Source organism: Pelobates fuscus, chromosome 12 (genome assembly GCF_036172605.1).
Source record: "Pelobates fuscus isolate aPelFus1 chromosome 12, aPelFus1.pri, whole genome shotgun sequence".
Classification (NCBI taxonomy): Eukaryota; Metazoa; Chordata; class Amphibia; order Anura; family Pelobatidae; genus Pelobates; species Pelobates fuscus.
Genome location: NC_086328.1, coordinates 22,829,345 through 22,850,135, shown reverse-complemented (window position 1 = coordinate 22,850,135; position 20,791 = coordinate 22,829,345). Strand labels below are relative to the sequence as shown.

General features: G+C 42.2%; 2 protein-coding genes across 3 annotated transcripts in view; one reads left to right on the top strand and one right to left on the bottom strand.

The window, feature by feature from the left end:
- The window catches only part of CDH15 (cadherin 15), a 34,213-nt gene extending 33,172 nt beyond the window's left edge, over positions 1 to 1,041 (top strand). For both annotated transcript variants that reach the window (XM_063437886.1, XM_063437887.1), the window contains one exon: positions 74 to 1,041. In XM_063437886.1, coding sequence (XP_063293956.1) covers positions 74 to 274 — 201 coding nt within the window. In that variant the 3' untranslated portion in view covers positions 275 to 1,041. The remainder of the gene's footprint in view (positions 1 to 73) is intronic.
- SLC22A31 (solute carrier family 22 member 31) lies at positions 661 to 19,443 on the bottom strand. Its single transcript, XM_063437888.1, has 9 exons — positions 19,003 to 19,443; positions 11,708 to 11,811; positions 8,093 to 8,247; positions 7,339 to 7,507; positions 6,820 to 6,965; positions 6,506 to 6,614; positions 1,953 to 2,161; positions 1,747 to 1,858; positions 661 to 1,637 (listed from the first exon to the last, which is right to left on the bottom strand). Exons 1-9 carry the CDS (start codon positions 19,282 to 19,284, stop codon positions 1,244 to 1,246), a joined length of 1,680 nt encoding a protein of 559 aa, XP_063293958.1. The 5' UTR covers positions 19,285 to 19,443; the 3' UTR covers positions 661 to 1,243.
- Positions 19,444 to 20,791: the final 1,348 nt, after the last annotated feature.

Here is a 20,791-nt window from a genome sequence, read left to right as displayed (position 1 = left end):
GGTTTACTCTCGACCTACACCTTTGGTTCATTTCTAGGTTAAAGATACTAAACTTGCCGTTATTTACATGCAGGGGCTACAGGCAGCAGATTCCGACCCCAGTGTCCCACCTTATGACACAGCCCTGATTTATGATTATGAAGGCGAGGGATCAGTGGCCGGAACGCTTAGCTCCATTTTGTCTAGTGAAGAGGACAGTGACCAGGAGTACAACTACCTGCAGGATTGGGGCCCACGATTCAACCGTCTGGCAGATATGTATGGACACCAGTGATTGTCAAACCATTCCCAAAAGAAACCTCTGCAAGGGCTTGGTACCTCCATCTCACGTGTGTTTAGACTTAAACCAGAGACTGTATGAGAGGTGGAATGCCAAGGGACATCGCATGAAAGGTGATTTGTTTACAGAACGGGTGACATCGATTGATAACTGGACTTTATGACCTAATTGCTATGCATGTCATTTTTATGACAGTAGGGACCCCCCTTAACACAGCAGTGACTTAGAAAGGATGTTGCTGTAGGTTTTGGATTCAGCACTATCTATTTAGAAATACTTTGTTTACAGCCGGACAAACAACCTTATATGATTTAAAGCAACACTTACTAGTAGGGACCACGGTGTGACTCCATCAGCTGTAAAATAACTCATTATATCCCTTTAAACAAATTCAGTAGATTTATTGCTACATTAGACAGGTCTATGCAACACTAGCCTTTTCCCTGGAGAGAAATCCAACTTCTCCATCGCATTCGCTCCCCAGTGTTGAGGGCAATGGGTCCAAGTTGGTGTAAGGCAACGTTCTAAAGAAATACGTATTGAGCATTTGGGATGCAGTATTTGGCAATCAGATCACGTACTGCCAATAGCATCACCTAGTGGCAGGAATGTTGAGTTTAGGACATGCACTGTAAGGTGGTGCGAGATGGTAAATGGAAAGAATGGTTATGGAACAGGTTGTAGTATAAAAGTGGCAGTGCATTGTTAAATACTGCATGATTGGGAATATATCCTGAGGAATAAAGCTTTTTTTTTTTTTTTTTTTTTTAAACAAATCCACTTATTATAAGTACAATAAAAATCTTGTGCTCCTTAGAAGTAACGTACCGCTCAGGGCCTATCGAAGCAGGATACTGCACACAACTCAGGTTCAATGTTCAGCTTCAAGAGCAACTAATCCTCTGGGTGCACATGTTTGGCCATGTTCAAGAATCCTGTGCATTGTTTTCTGAGCCACGATCTTTAGTCTTTGGTCAAAGCTTGGTTTTCCTTTCCTTTTTTGGTAGCCACTCTGTCCCTTGTGATCATTTTCTTGGTTGAACTTGCTAGACGGGCATAGCTATCAGGGTTGTAGTCAGTGCGGGCCTTGTTGCTATGAGGAAGAAGGGGCACGGAGTCTTGTTTTGAGTGTATGATAAGTGGTGGTCGTCGAAGGCTGTCTCCTTGCCGTAGAGTTTCAGGCAGACTCTTCCTCTTGGTCTCGGGTAATAGGAGGATGCTGAGTACAGAGATAATACAGAACGAGGAGAGGACGACGTGGTGCAAGAAGAAGCCGGCTTTCTGCTGGAGCTCAATGATGGGATATGCAGCCCGACCCACCATACTGAGTCCTATTATAAAACCCAGGCCGGAGCCCCTGAAAGAAGACAACAAAAGATGACCATGTGAGTGAACTACTTAAATACTACGGGAGACAGAAAGTGGGGAGGAATGACATTGGGAAGAGGGATGTTGACCTTACTCACCGGAGAACTGTTGGAAGAACTTCACTTGCATAAAAGATGCTCAGCATTACCACCGCATGGGCACAGAGAGACCCGAGCACAGATATGGCCACTGTCGCTCCAATGAAGAGATCTGAGAGAGAGAAGAGAGACAGAGGGGGATGTGAAAAAGACCAGAAGAAGAGAAGTGATTGAGAACATAACATGAGAGACTATACTAGTCATACACTGTGTCAGAGCGAGGAGCAGGAGAGAGCAGAATCCCGTCAAGATGGTGCAGAGAAAGAGGACTGAGCGACGGCCCCAGAGGTTCACGGTGATGCAGAGCAGGATGCAGGCGAGAATCTCACTTCCAGCTTGTAGGAAATAAGGAATATAGGGGCCAAGTGTCTGCAGGTTCCTCACAAAGCAAGGTCTGATTCCACAACCGATAAACCTAGGGATAAAGCAAAGAATGAGAGGACACAACTGGGTTTTAATCAGTCAGCATTCTTTTATTGAATTTTTTTTTTTTTTTTATGTAACAACAGGACCCAGCACCAACTGGGGGTTTATTCCACACAAAGAATGTTTTGGGGTTCAAAGGAACCATTATTAAGTCATAATTTCAGCCAAAACATATTTTTATAAATTAACCTTGTTACACCGCCCTGGCTGTCAAGACAACCAGTCCTGTTATTTCCTGGTTTTGTTTGTTCAGTGGAGCTAAACTCAAGAGGCAGCAATTGCTCAGAGCACCTGCCTTGCAAAGACTTCTCTTTGAGCTGCATTGGGAAGTCTGTGATAGGACAGTCACAGAAAGTCTGGGCGGGGTTAGAAGGGGAGGGCTTGTAAAGGCAGCAGACATGCGATCTACAGATTTTACAAACGGTTTCTAGATATACCACCATAATTACATACATGCATGTTTTCATTGGGGGAATATATACTAAGTTATTGGGGGGGTTCTTCCTTTTATTGTATTTAGGCCGTGGAGTGTCCCTTTAAATAAATATTTTCATCTTAGACATGCCTTCAATTTCATTGGATGTTTCCCTAATTGGAAATACATACACGGTTCATTCAATGATAGATCAGTGCTAACATGACTCCGCCTCACAGCCCATCAATGTCCTCTGAAAGTTGACTTCACAACAAGAAGAGGTCAGTGACTGGCAATGGGGTGGAGGCATTTCAGCATTTTAACTTAGACTGATCTCAGATTGGCTGAGCTGCACACTTCCAGTTAGGAAGACATTTTGTGAAAGGGGGTGGTGAATTTAAGGGGGTATTGTTAATCTGCTCAAAGCTGCTCCCTCATTTTTGTATTTTTAAGGGAGATGGATACTCCCTGCTGCTCAGTGTTCCTTTAATACACTCTGCAGTGTCACCAAATAAATACAAGTTTCTCGTGCCACTCCTCAGTACATACCAACTGTGATATCCCAACTTCTATGCAGGCCAGTCCGTCATCTGTTATAGCAGGACTGTCCTTGTTTTCTAGGACCCGCGTAACTCGCATTGTTTTCATGGGAAACCAGTGTTATTCACACAAAAAGCAATGAATGAAAAATAACCAAGCCGTGGCCATCGCAGAGTTGCAGAATTTTTCGAAATCTGCACTTTTTGTCAAAATCTCTGGCTCTGGTTTAACGTTCATTGCAGTTTGACTAGTGATAGCACAGTCAGAAAACCTCTAGTGAGCGAGCTTCAGGAACTCAGTTTGAAGTTACTGCCAGGTTTATAGATCTAAAAATGTTACTGGTTGGAATTCTGGAGATTTTGTGGGATTTCCAAACTCTCTGAATCCCTTTTGCCAAACGCTTTGAATGCTTGGAACGTTTCCTGTCTGGAGCTACAGGATACATTGTGTTAATCAGCTTAAACATTTACAGTATGTGATTTCCATACATATTCAATACGGTGTAAAATACCTTAAATACTCAATAATAAAATGTACATATTTTCATATTTTTTTTCTATGTTTTTTTTTTTGTGTGTTTTGATATTTTTTTCTGAGAATTGAAATAAGTGTTTTGTCTTTTTTAAAAATAAATACATTTTAAAAATATCAGGCTAACCTTTCATTAGTAAACTGGTGGTTCTGAAAAGCTGATCACACATTAACGGCACAGAGTCCACGCGGACAGATATAAAAGACTTGCTATAACTGGATATGAATAGCTACAGATACACATTTCTAGAAATCAAACACAATGTGTACAGTGTAGAGCAGTAGGTTTTAAGCCCTGGGTTGAGACTCATAATTAGTTATAGACTAATCAGGTCCCAGGGAACTTCCACCGGAGCTGGGTTGATTCTAATTATTACATACCGGTATATTACAATGAAAGAAAGAGTCACCTTCTTAATTCCATTTTTGTAACATATGTGTTAGTGAGGTGGTAAAAGAAGATCTAAAATCCTTCCCTTTTTATCCCTTTATCCTCTATTCATGGTCTCCTGTCTGTTGCACCCGGCTATCGGCATAGAGAGAAGAGTAGAAAATGCAACACGTGTGTTATGCTCTCTGCTAAAAAATGGTGCAAACCAGGAAAAGGGGCGGAGGTACCAACGCAATGCCGGCACTTTTAGTACTTTAAACCACTTTTCATACCTAATCCTCAGTATTCTGCTTCTCTTCTTAGTTTGCAATGTATGCCCTGGCTGTGACTGGATTGTGGGGTTTGCTAAATCTTTAATATACATGTAAATGAGAATGGAGCAGCCCATGAGCAACGGTTGGCAAGCATCATGGTGTAAACAGGTGTGGGGAATATTGCCCAATGCCCAGGATTTGTAATTCCAAACAGGCAGTTTTTTTCTGAGAGCCTTGGAGGGGAGTTAGTACCAGGGAAGGGTGCAGACCACTGTAATAGCTCTCTTCGGTCTGCTACTCACTAATGAGAGCACAGCCGCTGGTATTCCCATCCAGTGCTCTGACTTGCTGAGCACTGAAACAGGAAGGGAGCGATTACTGTGGTCTGCATTACCAAGAGAAGCAGACCACGCACTCCCCTAACGGACCATCAGGGATCACATAACCCCCACCTCTCCCATCCCTACCCGCAGATGGTGTGGCCAAAATACAGAGCACACAACTATAAACACTACACACAGCCAGCACACACAGACACACACTATGGGGGTGGGGGGGGGAAAGAGGGAGACGCACTCAAAGTTATTCACTGACCTTCGAATTTTCACAATTTAAATATGAATGGAAAACTTCCGGCAAAATGTTGTGACAATAACGGCGTTTGAACTGACAAACATTCTCAGACTTATTGTTTCAATGTAATAGATCTGAACTAAAGCCCTTCATTAGACTCCCCCCTCTTAGTTGGAATGTGTCCATTTCATCAGAGAACTGAGTGCACAAGGTAAGCCGTTTACAGTGGAAACCCATTATAATAGTAAGGGTTCCTATTCAGAGCTGACAAATATTTCTAAATAACTTGAAATCAGCAAAGGTGTGCGTCATGTCACAGCCAGATTAGCAATACACATTCCTAACCTGACACGTCATTCTAAGCAAATTTACAAACCAAAACGTTAAAGAAATAAAAAAAATCCTAACAACAAACTGCAGATATAAAGTGTCAGCTACATACAAAGTCACACATGCAGGCAACTCATTTTGGCACCATATCAGTTAAGGACTTAAATAAAATCAAAGCAGCAATCAGAGAGCCATGTGCCCACAGTATCTGTATTGAAAAAAGTTACACAGGCATTGAAACATAGCATAAATTGTGTATAGTCATTTCAGGGCAAAAAAGCCAAACTGCAAAAACTGACTTTTTCCAATTCAGATATTTAGGCCGAATATTTGAAATTCCATGAACAGCTGACCTTGTGTTTAGTTATCTGGCAAAAGGTAAGGAACGAGAAGGAGCTATTTTTCCATGAGCCCTGAGTAGCCCCAAGCACCATCACTGCACTTGACCTACTCGGTACTATGCTGCAGTTAACCTGCCGAGGACTTTGTCGCTTCGCAACGTTCCTCACTTTTACCTGTTCTTCCCTAGTACATACTTTATACACGTCTGGCTTGGTTTGACCCACTGATTTTTAATGCATTTTATAGATAGTGCAATAAAAATGCAAACATACATAAAGAGCATAAAAAATAAAGACATTTGTTCTTGAATTTGTGCGTCATCTGCCGTAAACCCTCACCAAACCAGAAAGTGACTCATGACCATCACCATATGCCTATCATGAGCCTCACCATAAGCAATATGCCAACTCTGCAGAAAATATACTCTACTGAATGGTTTGTAAGTGCAGTAAATTAAAAACTAATTTTAAAGGATGATTTTTTTGTTTTCTGCAAATAGCCAATAACTGAACTACAATTCCAGGAACCTTTATGACACCTCGTACATCAATACATCTGAATAAACAAAGCATGCAGGTTAAGGAGGGGGAATGGATCAGATTATGGAACAAAACCAAGCTAAGCTACACGTTGCAACTAATATGACTGTGTGGAGAGCCTCTTCACACACACTAAGGACGGTATCTTTTTGTTGGGCACAGATCCTGCACCCCCAAAGAATGCTGTTGGATGCATTTACTGGGGAGGTATGTAACCCCGCTGTGTTGTCCTTATGGACATGCGTGTTTAAGGGTGCCAGGATGTAACTCAGTTGCTCTTTAAAAGGCAGACACGATCTACAGGTAGAGCAGTTGTTTCAATAATCCATCTTTGCTCACGTTAAAACTGGCTGCAATTCATCATCAGTGTGGTACAAGCACCATATGGTCAGGATGAGTTCTGACACTGGGGACTTACGTAGTGAAGCCAAGGATCAGAGCATTCTTCCATATAAGACGAGTCCCAAAGATGCTGCAGATGCTGTAATATCGGGGACGCGGATATCCTTCGCAGGAGGCATCTATCTCTGTAATGGTTAAATGGATCACATGTCAAACATAAGGTGGGGGGAGATTTTAAACACAGGGAGAAACTGATCATAAAATCATATAAACTTTTTATTAGGAGGAAAGTGTGGGATTGAATACACAAGTTATATACAGGGAAATCTGTTTCTATTGTTTTCTGTTTTACGGCACTTACATACAATGAGACCTGGAGCATTCACTCACCAGCAAACAGACTGCCCGGGCCGCTAAACTCCTCTGATAGTTCCACTCCATTCGCTCTGGCAAACACGCACAGTGATTCCTTGCACCGCTCCAGCTGCTGAGTGGCCAACAGCCAGCGTGGGGACTCCGGGAAGAGCGAGTGGCAACTGTGAATAAAGAGGATCAACAGTGACTAGTGAGTGGGTTTATTCTTCAGTAATGAGGATACAGCTGAAATTGGTAGATGTCAATCACATCTCATATCATTAACAATCTGGTACTTAAAAACGTGTTCCATTTACACGTTAACATGAGCATCATGGGTTAACAGTGCTCGGCAGAGAGCATGGAATTCATGTTTTCAGCCTGTTCCTGTTTTTGGTAGAGTGAGGCTCTGATAGACTCGCAGGATACTGGGTGTGTGTGAATATTATATATTTGATGTTAGCTAGACTATACACAGTGTGGCAGTGATCGGCACACAATATGGTGTGAACAACACAGTGTACAGTCATGGTGTATTTAGGGACCAGGACTCACCACCAGAACAGTCCCAGGAGCATTAAGGTTCCAGTCACGACTCCTTGTAAGAGCCTCCAGTCGGAGCACAGAAATGCCAGCCCAGGCAACAGCAGCTCCCCAGCAGCCCAGAAAAACCCTCCGATCATAGTCACCATCAGGCGGTGACATGGGGTACAAAGCTCCAACCCTGGCACAGAAACAGAATTAGGAGGAGACTCAAGGTTTAACCCGTTCAGTGAATGAATTAACTAAAATCTGTTCTGACAGTAAAAGGGTTACACAGTGACAAGGTAACAGGAAAAGCAATGACAGAGAATGTGCAGACCTGTTCGATCTATAAAGCTTGGTGGTCTTATGTTAAACACCGTCACATCATGTGCATTAAGATTGGTTTGGTAGGTTTACATCAGATAGGCATACAGGGAGGGAGGACCAAACTCTCACAATATTCTGTGTAATTCCGCCTGTGTGTTGACTCTGGCACATCCCCTCTCACATCTCAGTCCCAATGTCCCAGCCAAGCGACAGCAAACAAACACACGTCCTCACCTTGAAAAGAGACACCCAGAGCAAACATCCCAGAAAAGGCCTGGGGGAGGGGGTGGAGAGACAGACTAGGAGAGAAGGTAACAGGAGGGACACTGATGGTAGAATTTCTGCTAACAGAATGTTTAATGAGATTTGCTGGTGGTACAGTTGCTATTTTTCTTTAAGGGTCCTAGTCTGACCCTAAAGGGTAATTGTTCTGTATGTGAGTGCATGTTATACTCACTTGCTATGTAGAATGACAGAAACATCCCAGCCAGTGCAGCACTAAACCCCGCTCTGAGGACCACGAAGCTCAGGTATCCAGGTGAGAAGGACAAGGCCAGGCCAAAGGGGACTGCAGTTACCAGGGTAGAAATCAGGGCAGCACGGCGCCCCCATCTGGAAGAAGCAAATAGGTCAGTCCTGGGGACTGGAGTCCGCCCATTTTATGTATTGTATAGCTAGCACATAAATAAAAACGGAATTAAATGAAAAATAAACACAATGTCAGTGAGCACTGCACAACCCAGGAAGCGACTCAGCCAATCCTGGTGCTCACATAACTTTCATAGCAGAGCTTTATGACTTTAGCAGGGCTTCTGGGAATTGTAGTTCAGCTGTTGGCTTTCTACATCGATCTACAGCTCCCAGACACCAAAGAAACTACATTACGGTAACTAAACAATGTGGGTTCGAGGGAGGAAAAGAAAATGTGAGCTCATTCTACATATGAATAATATGAATATAAAGAAACAAAACACAGCATACCGAAACTGTAAAATAGCCCTCATTGAACATAATGTAGGATATACAGAGTCTAAAACTCAAAGCCTAGGATTGTCCCAATCAGGGTGTCATGACTAATGTAGGAGAACCAAACACACACGTACCTCTCCTTTAGCAGATTAGGGTCTAATGTATACCGGTCCTTAAAATGGCTGGATATAATGTATAGAGTAGTCAGGAAGAAACCCAAGGTCAAACGTAGGAGAGTACAGCATAAACGGTAAGACAAGCCAAGGTCAGGAACACAGAAAGCGGAGAAACGATAAGCAAGCCAAAGTCGGTAAGAAAAAATCTAATATAATATAAAGCGCACTCTTGGGTAAACAAGAACCACAACAGGGCAACTGGTAACTGAAAGGGCCTAGATTATAAAGCCTGGGAACCAATCTTATTGGTCTGCATTATATTAAAGCGCCTAAACTCCTGAATTCAACCGAAAGCCGAATTCGGCAGTTTCATTTCATGCAAACACATCGGTACGGCACTTTGAGTCGCACCATTATGACATTATGATACAAATAGATGCGCACACAGGGCATGCAGTGTCTGACCCTCTGCCGGACTGGGGAGCTCCGGAACGTGTACGTATTACACAGGGTCCCTCTGCAGGATGCCGGAGCCCAGTCTATGATCCTGCCACCAATTCTATCCTGGTACTTAGAAAGCCACGGAATGTAAATGCTGTGGTCAGCAGATAACCTTAACACTCAATACTCCAAAAACCAATATGAACAGACAGCTGGAATAAAAACGTCAAAGTAACGAACCCCAAGGGGTAGATTTAAAAAAAAAAAAAATCTAGCACTAAGCAATGTAATCGCAAATCCCCTCCTGCTATACTTTCACTTTTAAACAAACATTCTAAATGTTTCTGGAAAATCTGTCAGTCTGTCTGTCAGTCTAAATTTTGCATGCTCTGCGTCAGACCCGCTCGGCCAGGGAGGGAGTGGCGCATATCAGTGTTTGAAATTAAAATAAGAGAAAATCAGACTGTTTGTATTTCTCATATAATTTAGTAAGCACCTATTTTATTGCCGGATATATACTTTGAGGGGCATAGAGCGGGTTTTAAGGCGGTTTATAGGACTTGGTTAACTTTTTTTTCCTCCAAATGTGTGTGATTGTCCCATCAGACCTTAGTGTGGGGTAGGACTGTATGTTTGGCCGTCACATATTTCACTAAACCAGATCTAGCATAGAGAAATTAACACAGAAGATCACGTGTGGGGCTGGCACCCAAATATCAGAAATTAGAGGAGCTGCACGCTAGCATAAATAATAAAACCGTGTAATACTGTAACAATGGCAAACAATACACTTTATCTACAGAACATTACTGCCGTTTTCCCCAAAAAATAAGATATCCCCCGAATATAAGCCCTAGCTTGTTTCGGGGGATGCTCGTAATATTATTTTATTATTTATAGAGCGCCAGCAAATTCCGTAGCGCTGTACAATGAGATATAAGCCCTACCCCGAACATAAGCCCTAGTCGCTAGTTCGCTAATTTATGTTCGGGGACCTGCTTTCTTGCACATGCTTGCTACCGCTTTTCCCCGAAAATTAAGACATCCCCGAGTGCGCCCTAGTGCGTTTTTCAGGGCAAAAATTAATATAAGACCCGATCTTATTTTCGAGGAAAAATTGTATATATGCCAACATTACTAGTATAGCATATGTCATATAGAATAAAAATAATCTCTATAGCAAACAGTTTACACACGGTCATTCAGACCTATATTCCATAGGAAACACAAACCCTCATTGTACAGTCATGTGAAAAATCAGAACAAGTCAAAATACTGGAATATCAAGCAATCCGTACAGGAGATTAAATACACATTAGTCTGCTTTTAAACGTCACCTTCTGATATTCACGACACAAGGCACAATATTGTTCTTACATCAAAATAAAGGCCATTGACCATTTAGAAGAAGCAATACATTGTTCGTTATAACAGAATATGTTGCAGAAAGTAGAGATTTGTGGTTCTCAGCAGAATGTCGCCGCTACATTATGTAACCCTATTAGTTGCTGTAGTTTGTTTAGCTGTTCCAGAGCAGGTGGCTAGCAATTAAGCCAACACAGAATGCAAAAGTATTAAGTAAACAAAGGAATAAAGAACAATGAAGCAACATTTTAATGCAGAGTTTTAAAATAAATAAATGTAAAGAAATATTTAAAAACGGACTTATCACTTTCATAAACGCTCTCCTAACTGCGCCATTGTCATGGCCTAATTTATATGAATATTGCAAAACGCTGCTGCATCGGAACAGGAACAGAAATATACAAGATATTACGAAACATTTAGAAGGTAAAATAGATAATAACTTAATATATCTTCAGGATCCAGGCTGAACGATCCAATTCACAGAACATCCGCATCTTGTAATAATTTTATATTAAGGGAGCCCATTTATGCAGAGAGATTAGAAATGGAAATACACTACGCAACTTATCACTGCATGATTTTTAGGGTAAAAGGTTACTCAGCCGTTTAACATTCTGCTGCCGAAACTCCACCTCCAGCAGTGCTGTCATTGAATGGCCCGGAACTAAAATTGAATGGCCATGCAGAAGCCAGAAATCGTCACAGGCCCCTGGAGGACCCTTAGCGTCCAGTAAGGACTCAGGTAAGAGGGCTGCATCAATGGGAATAGGGTCAGGATACTTTTGGCAGTCGGCGCTTAAAATGCTTATTAAACTTTCTGCTTTCTAACGGTCATTGTCTGAGTATACCAAGTACACTACAGTCATTTTTTGCAGGCTGCAGCAATATGCATAGCACAGATACTTGTTGTAGCAGTATGAAGTGTATCTTGGCTAGTAGCAGAAGCTACTTTTACGATTTCAATCAAACTTTTGGTTCTGCTAGTCAATATCATATCCCAGTAAGAATGTTTAGAACATAGAAATTATCTCGAAATTCTAGCTAGGAATTGGAACATGATAGCCTTACATTATTCACTATTACATGGAAAGCGCAGGACATTATTAGCATGGACCACCTCACAGTGTTCATTCGTGATTTTTCAATATGGGTTAAGAAAATTCAGAATCCGTTGTTACCTGTCACATATCAGTCCAAAGAAGATGTACCCAAACAGCATGCCCGTCAAGTTACAGATGTGTTCCAGCGGTACTTTCCACTGATTGGCACAAACCAAGTCCCACTGCCAAGAGAACACAATGTGATTAAGGAATGGATAGAAAGGCAGAGGATCTGTACACACACAGTGTGAGACACATTCCATTACAACATCAACAGAACATTCTCAGACTCATTGAAGAACTATTTTTTCAACTTACAGCCGGGGCACTTTTATACCATGATGCCCGCCTTGTATAGTCCTGACATGCCAGTTTACCAATAAACATTTCCTTCTACCTCATTAGTATTATAATTTATATGATATAGCCATGACATATTACTCGGCCCCAGATACACTTGACTAAAGGGACACCAAGTACCATAACCACTCCAAATCTACAGCAGTTATAGTGCTGTGTGTCATTGTAGGTCGCCGTCTCCATTTTCAATTTAAAACGTGGGCTCTACTTGCACCCAAAGCCTAGTCTGTCGAAAGCTATCAAAATAATAGGTTTCACATCCTCGTCAGATGGCCAGTAACAGACTGTGTGAGCTAATGTCCCTTTAAATAAATAGTGGGGGGGGGGGGGGGGGGGGGGAGGGGGGAAGGTTTCAGAGCTGTGCCTTCTAGCACAACATCAGGGCCTCTAAAAATTAGAACCCCAGCTGCTGTAGAACTACTACTCCCAGGATGCTTTTGCCAGCTGTTCCATTAATGCTGGAAGTTGGGAAGGTTGGAAGGCTTTGCTGATTAAAATGATAGATAGAATTATACATACCCTGATCTCAGACAGTAATAACATGAGGTGTTTACACCAACCTAAAATACACGGCAGACATAGAACACGGCGTCCTCCTCGAGGCCAGTGTGTTATTAAATCTGCTATGGGTGGAGTGACTATTAAAACCCAACCAGATTTTTATTTTTCTCCGTCATAAAAGTAGTATAAAATGAAAGCACATGAATACATCTGCAGCACACCTTCTCACAGCTAGAGAAAGCCAGGGAAGCTGGCTGGTTCTCATCTCTGAACATGGTTTGAATCTCTGGTTACTGATCGCAGTGCATAGCGTTTAATGTCGGATAGCTGGACCACAGAACAAAAGAAACTAACATTGGATGATGAGAGCAATTAAAATAAATATCTAAATAAAATAACGGTCTCTCACCCCTCTGAGTGGTATTACAGTGTATTCCTCATTCTAGGTCAGGCTTTCCCAAACTCCGTCCCTCCAGATGTTGCTGAACTACAACTCCCATGATTCTCAGCCTATCTATTTCATTCATAGAATCATGGGAGTTGTAGTTCAGTAACATCTGGAGGGCCAGAGTTTGGGGAAGCCTGTTCTAGGTCCTCTGCCAGAGGCCTGGGAGTTTGAGGGTTCTGCGCAGTATCTTAGCTGTTCCTAGAACTGCACTCTTCTGGACAGCGATCCACATGGAATCTGTTAACGCCGACTTGGGAGTCACAGTACCGAGGGCTCCTATCACAACTGGGACTACCACTGCCTTCACTTTCCACATCCTTTTTAGATCCTCTTTCAGTCCTTGGTATTTGTCCACCTTGCTACCAGCTCCTATGTGCTAGATTGTCTCAGAGGCCTCTTTGTACAGTCTGTACCTTGGGTCCTGTTTGGTATTGTAGACCCCCACTTCTATTGATCTGGTGCGGAGTGCCTGTTCCTTTGCAGCTATATATTTTATTTTATTATTGGAGGGTGTGTTTAGATTACCCACCTCCATCTCAGCGCTGAACTCACCTTTATTCCAACAATGGGAGAGTCTCCCCTCGGGAGCACCAATCCACCTACTATAAAGTCATTGTTACTGATGACTTGTATCTAATACAATCATAGAGAATCATTGGACACACCGCGCATGCTCGCCAATAACCACAATCTGACAATAATGCTTCTCACAGAGAATCACTCCGTTCCATATTGACCTACTGGAGATGCTAAGGGAATTAAACAAAAAGTGTTGATTTCTCTTCAAATCCTCATTCTTATAAACTAAAGCAGGGGCCATGCAGTTAACCCCTAAGGTGCATTTCAAGCGGACATGCTGAAGGTAACTGGAACCATCGCTTTAATGATAAACAGGATACCTAGATCAAAGGGCTAATCTAAACTAATCCAGGAGAGCTTACAGCTTCACCACCTCTTACAATACAGTCTGAAAGCACATGACATATCATAGCTGAAACACCAAACAGTGTACGAGGCGCACATTCTATTATTATTATTATTTATAATGCGCCAACAAGTTCCGTAGCACTCTAAGTAAATAAGATATATTGTTTTGCCAAGAATTACATTTTAGTTACAAAAATTGTTATTAGTATGCCACCTCAAATTTCTCAGAACAACCCTGCCCCTGACCACCCCCCACTCACTCTTAAAATGAAAGTGGCCCTCTTACGGTATTCTCTACTGCATGGTATCCAATCTTTGGAGGAGTAGAGATTTCCAGTAAACTCAACTCAATGAGCTTATATGCTAGAGGGAGGTCACTATACCCCACTCCCAGTGGGATTCCAATGAGGAGATCATGTTTTACTCTCCTGTATTACACGGCGGGGGACGTCACTGTGAGCATTGATTGGACATGTGCTAATGGGAGTTACATTCCTGAAAAAAAAGCAATCCTAATAAAAAGAAAAAAAAGAGTGATCTAAAACATAAATAACACTGTAGCATATATTAGTGGAGAAAAAGAAGTATCTTTGGCTTCGGGAGCATTGATAAACCCCAGTCTTGTTTCTGACTTCCCAGAACCCCTTGATGGCATTATTTTCCCATAATACAGTTCACCGTTATGCATCGTCTGTATACTTACACCAAAACAAAAATTCTCCATTCCAGGTATTTTCTTCCTGAATTTGAATATTCCTGATTAATATTCCACAATTCCTAGAAGTACCCTATATGTAAAACTGTCTCTTTATATTGCCTGGGGATTATAGGACAAGCATTGAGACTGCCATCAGCATGGACTGTGGAAGGGTTAGGGATCCATAAAAGGGTTTCCTTTAATGAAGAAAGCATTTAACACGTGTAATATTCTGGAGCCGTACCAGAAGTAAGTCCAGTGAAGTGTGTGCCCAATAATCATGTTACCGGATATAGTAATAGCAGTTTTTATTGCTCGTTACAGAGTGTTAAAGCTTGTTACTATAAATACTGTAATCCCAATTAACAGAGAATTACTAGCAATCAAAATGTTTCTCTAGGTAGTACAAACACATGTAGCTATAAACCCTATTAACTAAGAAACTTTAAGTAAATCAGTAGGTCTTGCACAATGCTGATCCAAAAACACATGATTTCAAGTAGTTTAGGGTTTCGGAATTCTGATAATAAACTCTAAAAATAAGAGGTTGCCCATTACTGTTGAATTGATAACCTTTGCCCTATAGAGTTTTTGCTAAAAAGGTCACAGTGCTCTAATAATGGAACAACCAGAACAGGGATAACTCCTAAAAACACAGGAAACCGAATCTGTATGTATCATGTTGTGATATAATCTATACTAGCCGCACACTCCATAACACACTGGAATAAAAGCTGCAGAGCTGGTAACTAATGATCGTAGTGATCCGGTTAGCAGCGGCCTTTGTACTAGGAGAGCAAGCAGTGCTCGAAAAGCAAGTGAAGCACTCCCTTGCACCAATTCAATATTTGGTATGTAGAACCACTGGCTGAGGATAACGGAAAATTCCAAGCATTGCAGCAACCTATTCAGGGAAGTCTTCCCTTCCCATCTCTGTGCTCAGTTTGTTATTACAATTCTCAAATCACTGCGACTATTAGCCTGACCCTCCAGTACCGGACATCAGAGGAAGAGGGTATACATCACGGCTGCCCAAAAGGCAGATTTCCAGATGCATTAAAACTACAACTCCCATGATGCTTTGCATTTCTAAAGGCATGCAATGCACATCCTCCTCAAAATACAATGTACATCTCCACCTTCCCTCACTGCCTGCTGCAGATTAATATCTAAGAGTCAGAGCTGAGAGCCCTACTCCGGAATCATTCCTGATTGGCTGATATACTTCCTGGTCTGAACTTAGCAAAAGCTGGCAATGGAGAATAAACTTTGATATAAAAAACAAGTATCTTAATGCATTAAAACAAATGCAAACAAACAAATTTAATGCATTAAAACTTCTAGGCCCAGCCCGGTTGTAGCCCTTTAACAGACAAATAGCAATTATTCTTCTGATCAGTAGCAACAAACATGAAGCCCATACAAATACTGAGGAACTACAACTACCATGATGCTGTGCCAGCCTCAAATACTTTTCTTTACTTTAGATTGATTCCAGGGCATGTAGGTTGTTGTTTTTTGCAACTTATACAAATGTAATAATCGTCCAAGCACTAAAAATTTAAATGGATACTATACTGCAAAATGCGTTGGGTGCACAAGAATTACCACCACAATGGACTGACAAAGTATGGAAATCCCCAACACATTCAAAAGTTTAAGTGCTCAAAGAACATTGACACAGCAATGAAAGGGTTAATATGCAGGGGACCTAACCAGAGGAACTAATTTTTCAGGAACATTTTCACGCCTGGGTGCAAGTCTCCGGGAACCATTCTTGCAACATCCGTAAGGAATGAAAGACAAACAGATCTTATTTAATGCATTGTACGTGGCAAACGGCAAACGGCAAACGTCACCGCCACCAAACTTAACTCCCCCAGCCACAAAACTGCTTTAAAAAAAAAAAAAAAAAAAAGGTTCTTAGTTAAACTGTAAATGAATACGTTGTGAGTGTCTGATTTCTGAGGTTTCTGATGTAGCGGCCCATCTGGGAAAAGATTGGGTTAAAATTTATTTAAAGGGTTACATTAACCCATTTAAATCATGAGGTTTCTTTTTTTTTTCCTCATAATGCCCTACTTGACATTACTTACTTACTTGGTCCCCCCACTTAAATTTTGGGTGCCTTAAATTTTTAGAAGAGCCTGTGATTGGACAGTTTTGTGCGGTCTCGGAGCGCATGCGCACTCTGCCTGCAAGGGGAGCATTTCCTTATGTCTGTCGCCAGCGCACTGTGCGCGCTGACAACAGACATTAATATGCACAGAATTGACATTTGGAAGTTCGGAACAGTTTCGGGCTGCCAAAGTCACATGTGCAGCGGTGTAACTAGCCCCCAGCACTAGCCCCAAGAGGTAATATATAGCTAGATGTGCACATTTCAAGCAGAAACACTGCACACGCAAATTCCTACCACCATGACCACTTATAATCACTGCAGTGGTCATGGTGGTTGGAGTAACCTTTTAATTTTTCTAATTTATTTTGCTGGCTCCACTGCCTCTGCACCCTCTGTCATTCGTGGTCCCCTGGGCCAGAGCTTAAAAACCTCATAATAGCAAAAGAAATACGGTACCTCTAATTTTTTTGGATGGAGTTCACAGAATAACTTAATTCATGCAGAAAGAGAGTAAACATGAGTGTTTCGTTATAATAAATTATTTGCATAATACTCATACTGACTGTGCAGCGCAATCAAAAGATTTAAGAAAGCAGCGACTCATTTGTCTTACTGTTAAACCTGAAGTTGACAAAACGTAATAAGGCAGACTTTGTCTTGGGGGTCCTTTTAAAGACCTCCATAGTGTACTCCCGCACATACCTAGAGCACAGCAGAGATGGGGGCTCCTGGCACATGGAATGCCAGAAGTTGAAGAAAGAAAATGGCAGCACCCATGAGGGGAACTCTACATATAATTAGAATTATAACCAAGTGTGGATATGTCATATTTTGCAAATATGCAAAGAACTCCAAAGTTGGCAGAGCCTCTAACACAAAGGGGGTAGAGCAAGCTCCTTGCGTCATAACCTATACAAAAACAATAAAACATAACAGTGCGTGGAGTCTCTCTAACATAATTGCATGTTGGGAGTTTACAGTTTAAAAATCTATTTTTTTAAGGCACGTTTTATTACACTTAAATAAGTGTTTATCGACTAAATCCTGCACCTTTTAAGGATTAATGACCGTCTATGGTATGTTGCATCCAGTATCTAGCCTAACATTACCATATCTGGTGGGCACTAACAGTAAAGGCTTAGTGGTTACGGTACAAAGACTATTTTCCGAAACAAATATTTTATACACATGTAAGAAGGTGAAATGTACTTTTATAATGTTTCAAGCGCAGGGGGTGGGATCTAATGAGAAACCAGAAGAAAGACAACAGACTGCACCCATAACTGCTAACAATAAGGACGACAGGATATGGCGTTCTGAGGTTTTTTTTATTTTATTTTTTTATTTTAGATAGAAGGAATATATCAACAAAACTATTTAGTAAGGATTTATACTACAGCCACCTGCCCAGATATGTATAATAGGTTATCCCAACGCTTGCACGAGTCTGCATGTCTGTCAAAACAGGTATGTACTAAATGGAACCCTCACTTTTGTTGAAAGTGGTTTATTTTTCTGCCCTGAAGTAATGAAAGTGTTAAACAGAACTACCCCTACGATGCAATGTGATCCAGTACAAACTGCGCCATGTTGAATATGGTTAGAATAGAATATTAATAATAATAATAATAATAATAATAATAATGTAAAATAAATGTACCTACCTCTCCATAAAAATATATTCAATACAATGAAATCTAAAATAGAACTTAAAACTATTCTAGGGAAACAAATGTATGATGAAAATAATAGCTGAGGAATTAGGTAAAAGCAGCTGCTGTCTCCAGTTTGGAGTTTAGTGGATCTAACTCTGTATTGACTATATTGACAAAAATAAACAATTTGGACAGCACGGATGATGGATTATTCAATGTATTTTGTAATTTGCCAACCAGGAATCAGTGTTTAAAGATCCAGGGGGGGACAAACCCACACCTCCTGTAACTACCCCTGACTGAATACCCTTGTTGCCCCATGAAATCCCTCCCAGCAGTGAGCCAGTCCAGCATGCCAGCCTGTGCCACGTTGGCCTGACATAACCCCTGATGACAGAGTACTGATGCCATAGTGCCAGCCAGTCCCGATAAACTGATACTGCTGAATAAAAAGTGTGCCAGTGCTGATAGTCTATTGCCCCCAGTTAGATACTGGGGGTATTAAGCCAGTTTAGATGCCCAGCTATTGCCCCAGGTGAAGGTACCATGCCAGTCTAGATGCCCAGATATTGTCCCAGGTGGGGGGTTTATTCCAGTTTAGATGCCCAGCTGTTGCCCCAGGCTGGCACTGGTGGTATTACACTAGTTTAGATACCCACTTACCTGAGTGATAATGTTGTTCTCCAGCCAGCCCTGGGTGTCATACCTCCAACCAGTGGGGCAGCTGTCTGAATGGTTTCCTGGAGGGGCCACAGTGCTGTTGCAGAGCTCCCTGGTGACCCCAGTGGCCCCTGGGCACTGATACACTGGCCGGGTGGTGTACAAACCCTCTGAGAAGAACCCCAGGGCCAGGGCCAAGCTGGGCAACCAGGTGGCAGCGGCTACCAGCCGGGTGTAACGCCCGAAGCCACCCACCAGGGGCCACACTTGCCAGTCAAAATCCATGGAGAGTGTGGACAGAGAGAGCCTGGAGCAGGGAGAGGAGGGAGGTGGGAGGAGTAGTGGGTGCGGAGAGCAGGCACCCGGGGGAGGAGTTCGCTTGAGAGGGAGGAGGACATACCCTGACCCCTAAGGGGGTTTGTGAAAACTTGCGAGGTAACACATTGGGAGTAATGGGTGGCTGCCAGGAGCCGGGTTATATCAGTCAGTCCTCTGTCAGCCTTCAGTAATGGGGGGGCGAATGGGCTCACACGTGGCCCCTAAAAGCCACAGTGTTATCTTAACAGCCCCATAAAGAGTTAAAGGCAGAGGGAGGGGGATTATGTTACTTCCAGAGGGGCCACTCCTTGCTGGGGAATGTAGCACATTATAAATAAATAGCTCACACTCTGGGTGCTACTCAGCACTGCTCTATGGCTGCCCCTGTGGAGGTGGGTGTAGTGCCATGGTGCTGGACCAGTGTAATGGGAGTTGTTCAGGTAGTGGGAGCATGTCTGTGTGTCCCACCCCTCCCCTAACACTGGGTTACTGTTACATTGTGTCACTACCAATACCTGGCTACTGTTACCCTCATTCCTTACTCCAATCTAATACAGGTAAAGGTCTCTGCATTCCTAAAGCTGCCCCTCCCTCACTGACTGGTATTTCTATGCCTCCAGGTTATTAATGTGTGAGGGGGCTCATGGCTCTTCCTTGGATTAGACCTTATATTACTGCCATGTGATCTCTTTTTAGTACTAGGATAATTGCAGACTGCATCCCCATTAACCCAAAGCAGCCTTTGCTCCGAGAGGAATAATGGGAGTTGCATTCCAAGTTGAGGCTGACTACCCCCAGGCCATGGCAGGTCTGTCTCCATATTAATGTCAGTAATAATTTCTAACAGAAGGTGCAGGTTGACTCTTACAGCAAGGTGTTACAAGCCCTACAGCACTTGCCAGTAGCCAGGCTTTACAAATAACTTGCCCCTGCAATCCTGGAGGATATATGGAGCACTCAGCAAGGGCTGGTGGAAAATTCGAGCCCTGTCTTACAGTCCTGCCCTAAAAAAACAATTCAGCTTAAAAAAGTAAATGCATTCTGTGTGAATCAGTCAAACTGTTGACTATAGCAGATATAGGTAATTCTAGCGCAGTTATTTTAGTATATATATAGACACACATCTTCCTATGTGGATGTACAATTACTAATTTAAAGTGAATGTTAACATTTATTCCACAATAGCCAGTATATGTTGCCAGGCCGCCCACCTAGGCCTTAAATGTAAAATTCACCTTGAACTCACAATGTCCACCCTCTTTTTGTCCCCAAGATGAAGCAATTAGATTGTCCTTTGTAGGAATCCTGTGACTGTGCAGCAGCTTTGAGAAAAGCACCATGTTAGTTCCTGTCCATATCACTTTACCATGTGATAAGAACATGAAAAGCGGTGTTAATGGTATGCAGCATTCATACCCTGCAGGATAGGAAACAATGAACTAATCGAGTATTGGCTCTTCCTGTTATAGCATAT

Bases quoted from the DNA above. Each gene is read 5' to 3' on its own strand.
- SLC22A31 (XM_063437888.1), bottom strand. From the start codon at position 19,284: ATGGATTTTGACTGGCAAGTGTGGCCCCTGGTGGGTGGCTTCGGGCGT. The intron at 7,508-8,092 runs GTGAGTATAACA...TTTCTGTGCCAG, and splicing joins TCTGTCATTCTACATAGCAA to GGTTGGAGCTTTGTACCCCA. The intron at 1,859-1,952 runs GTATGACTAGTA...TCTCTCTCTCAG, and splicing joins GCTCCTCGCTCTGACACAGT to ATCTCTTCATTGGAGCGACA.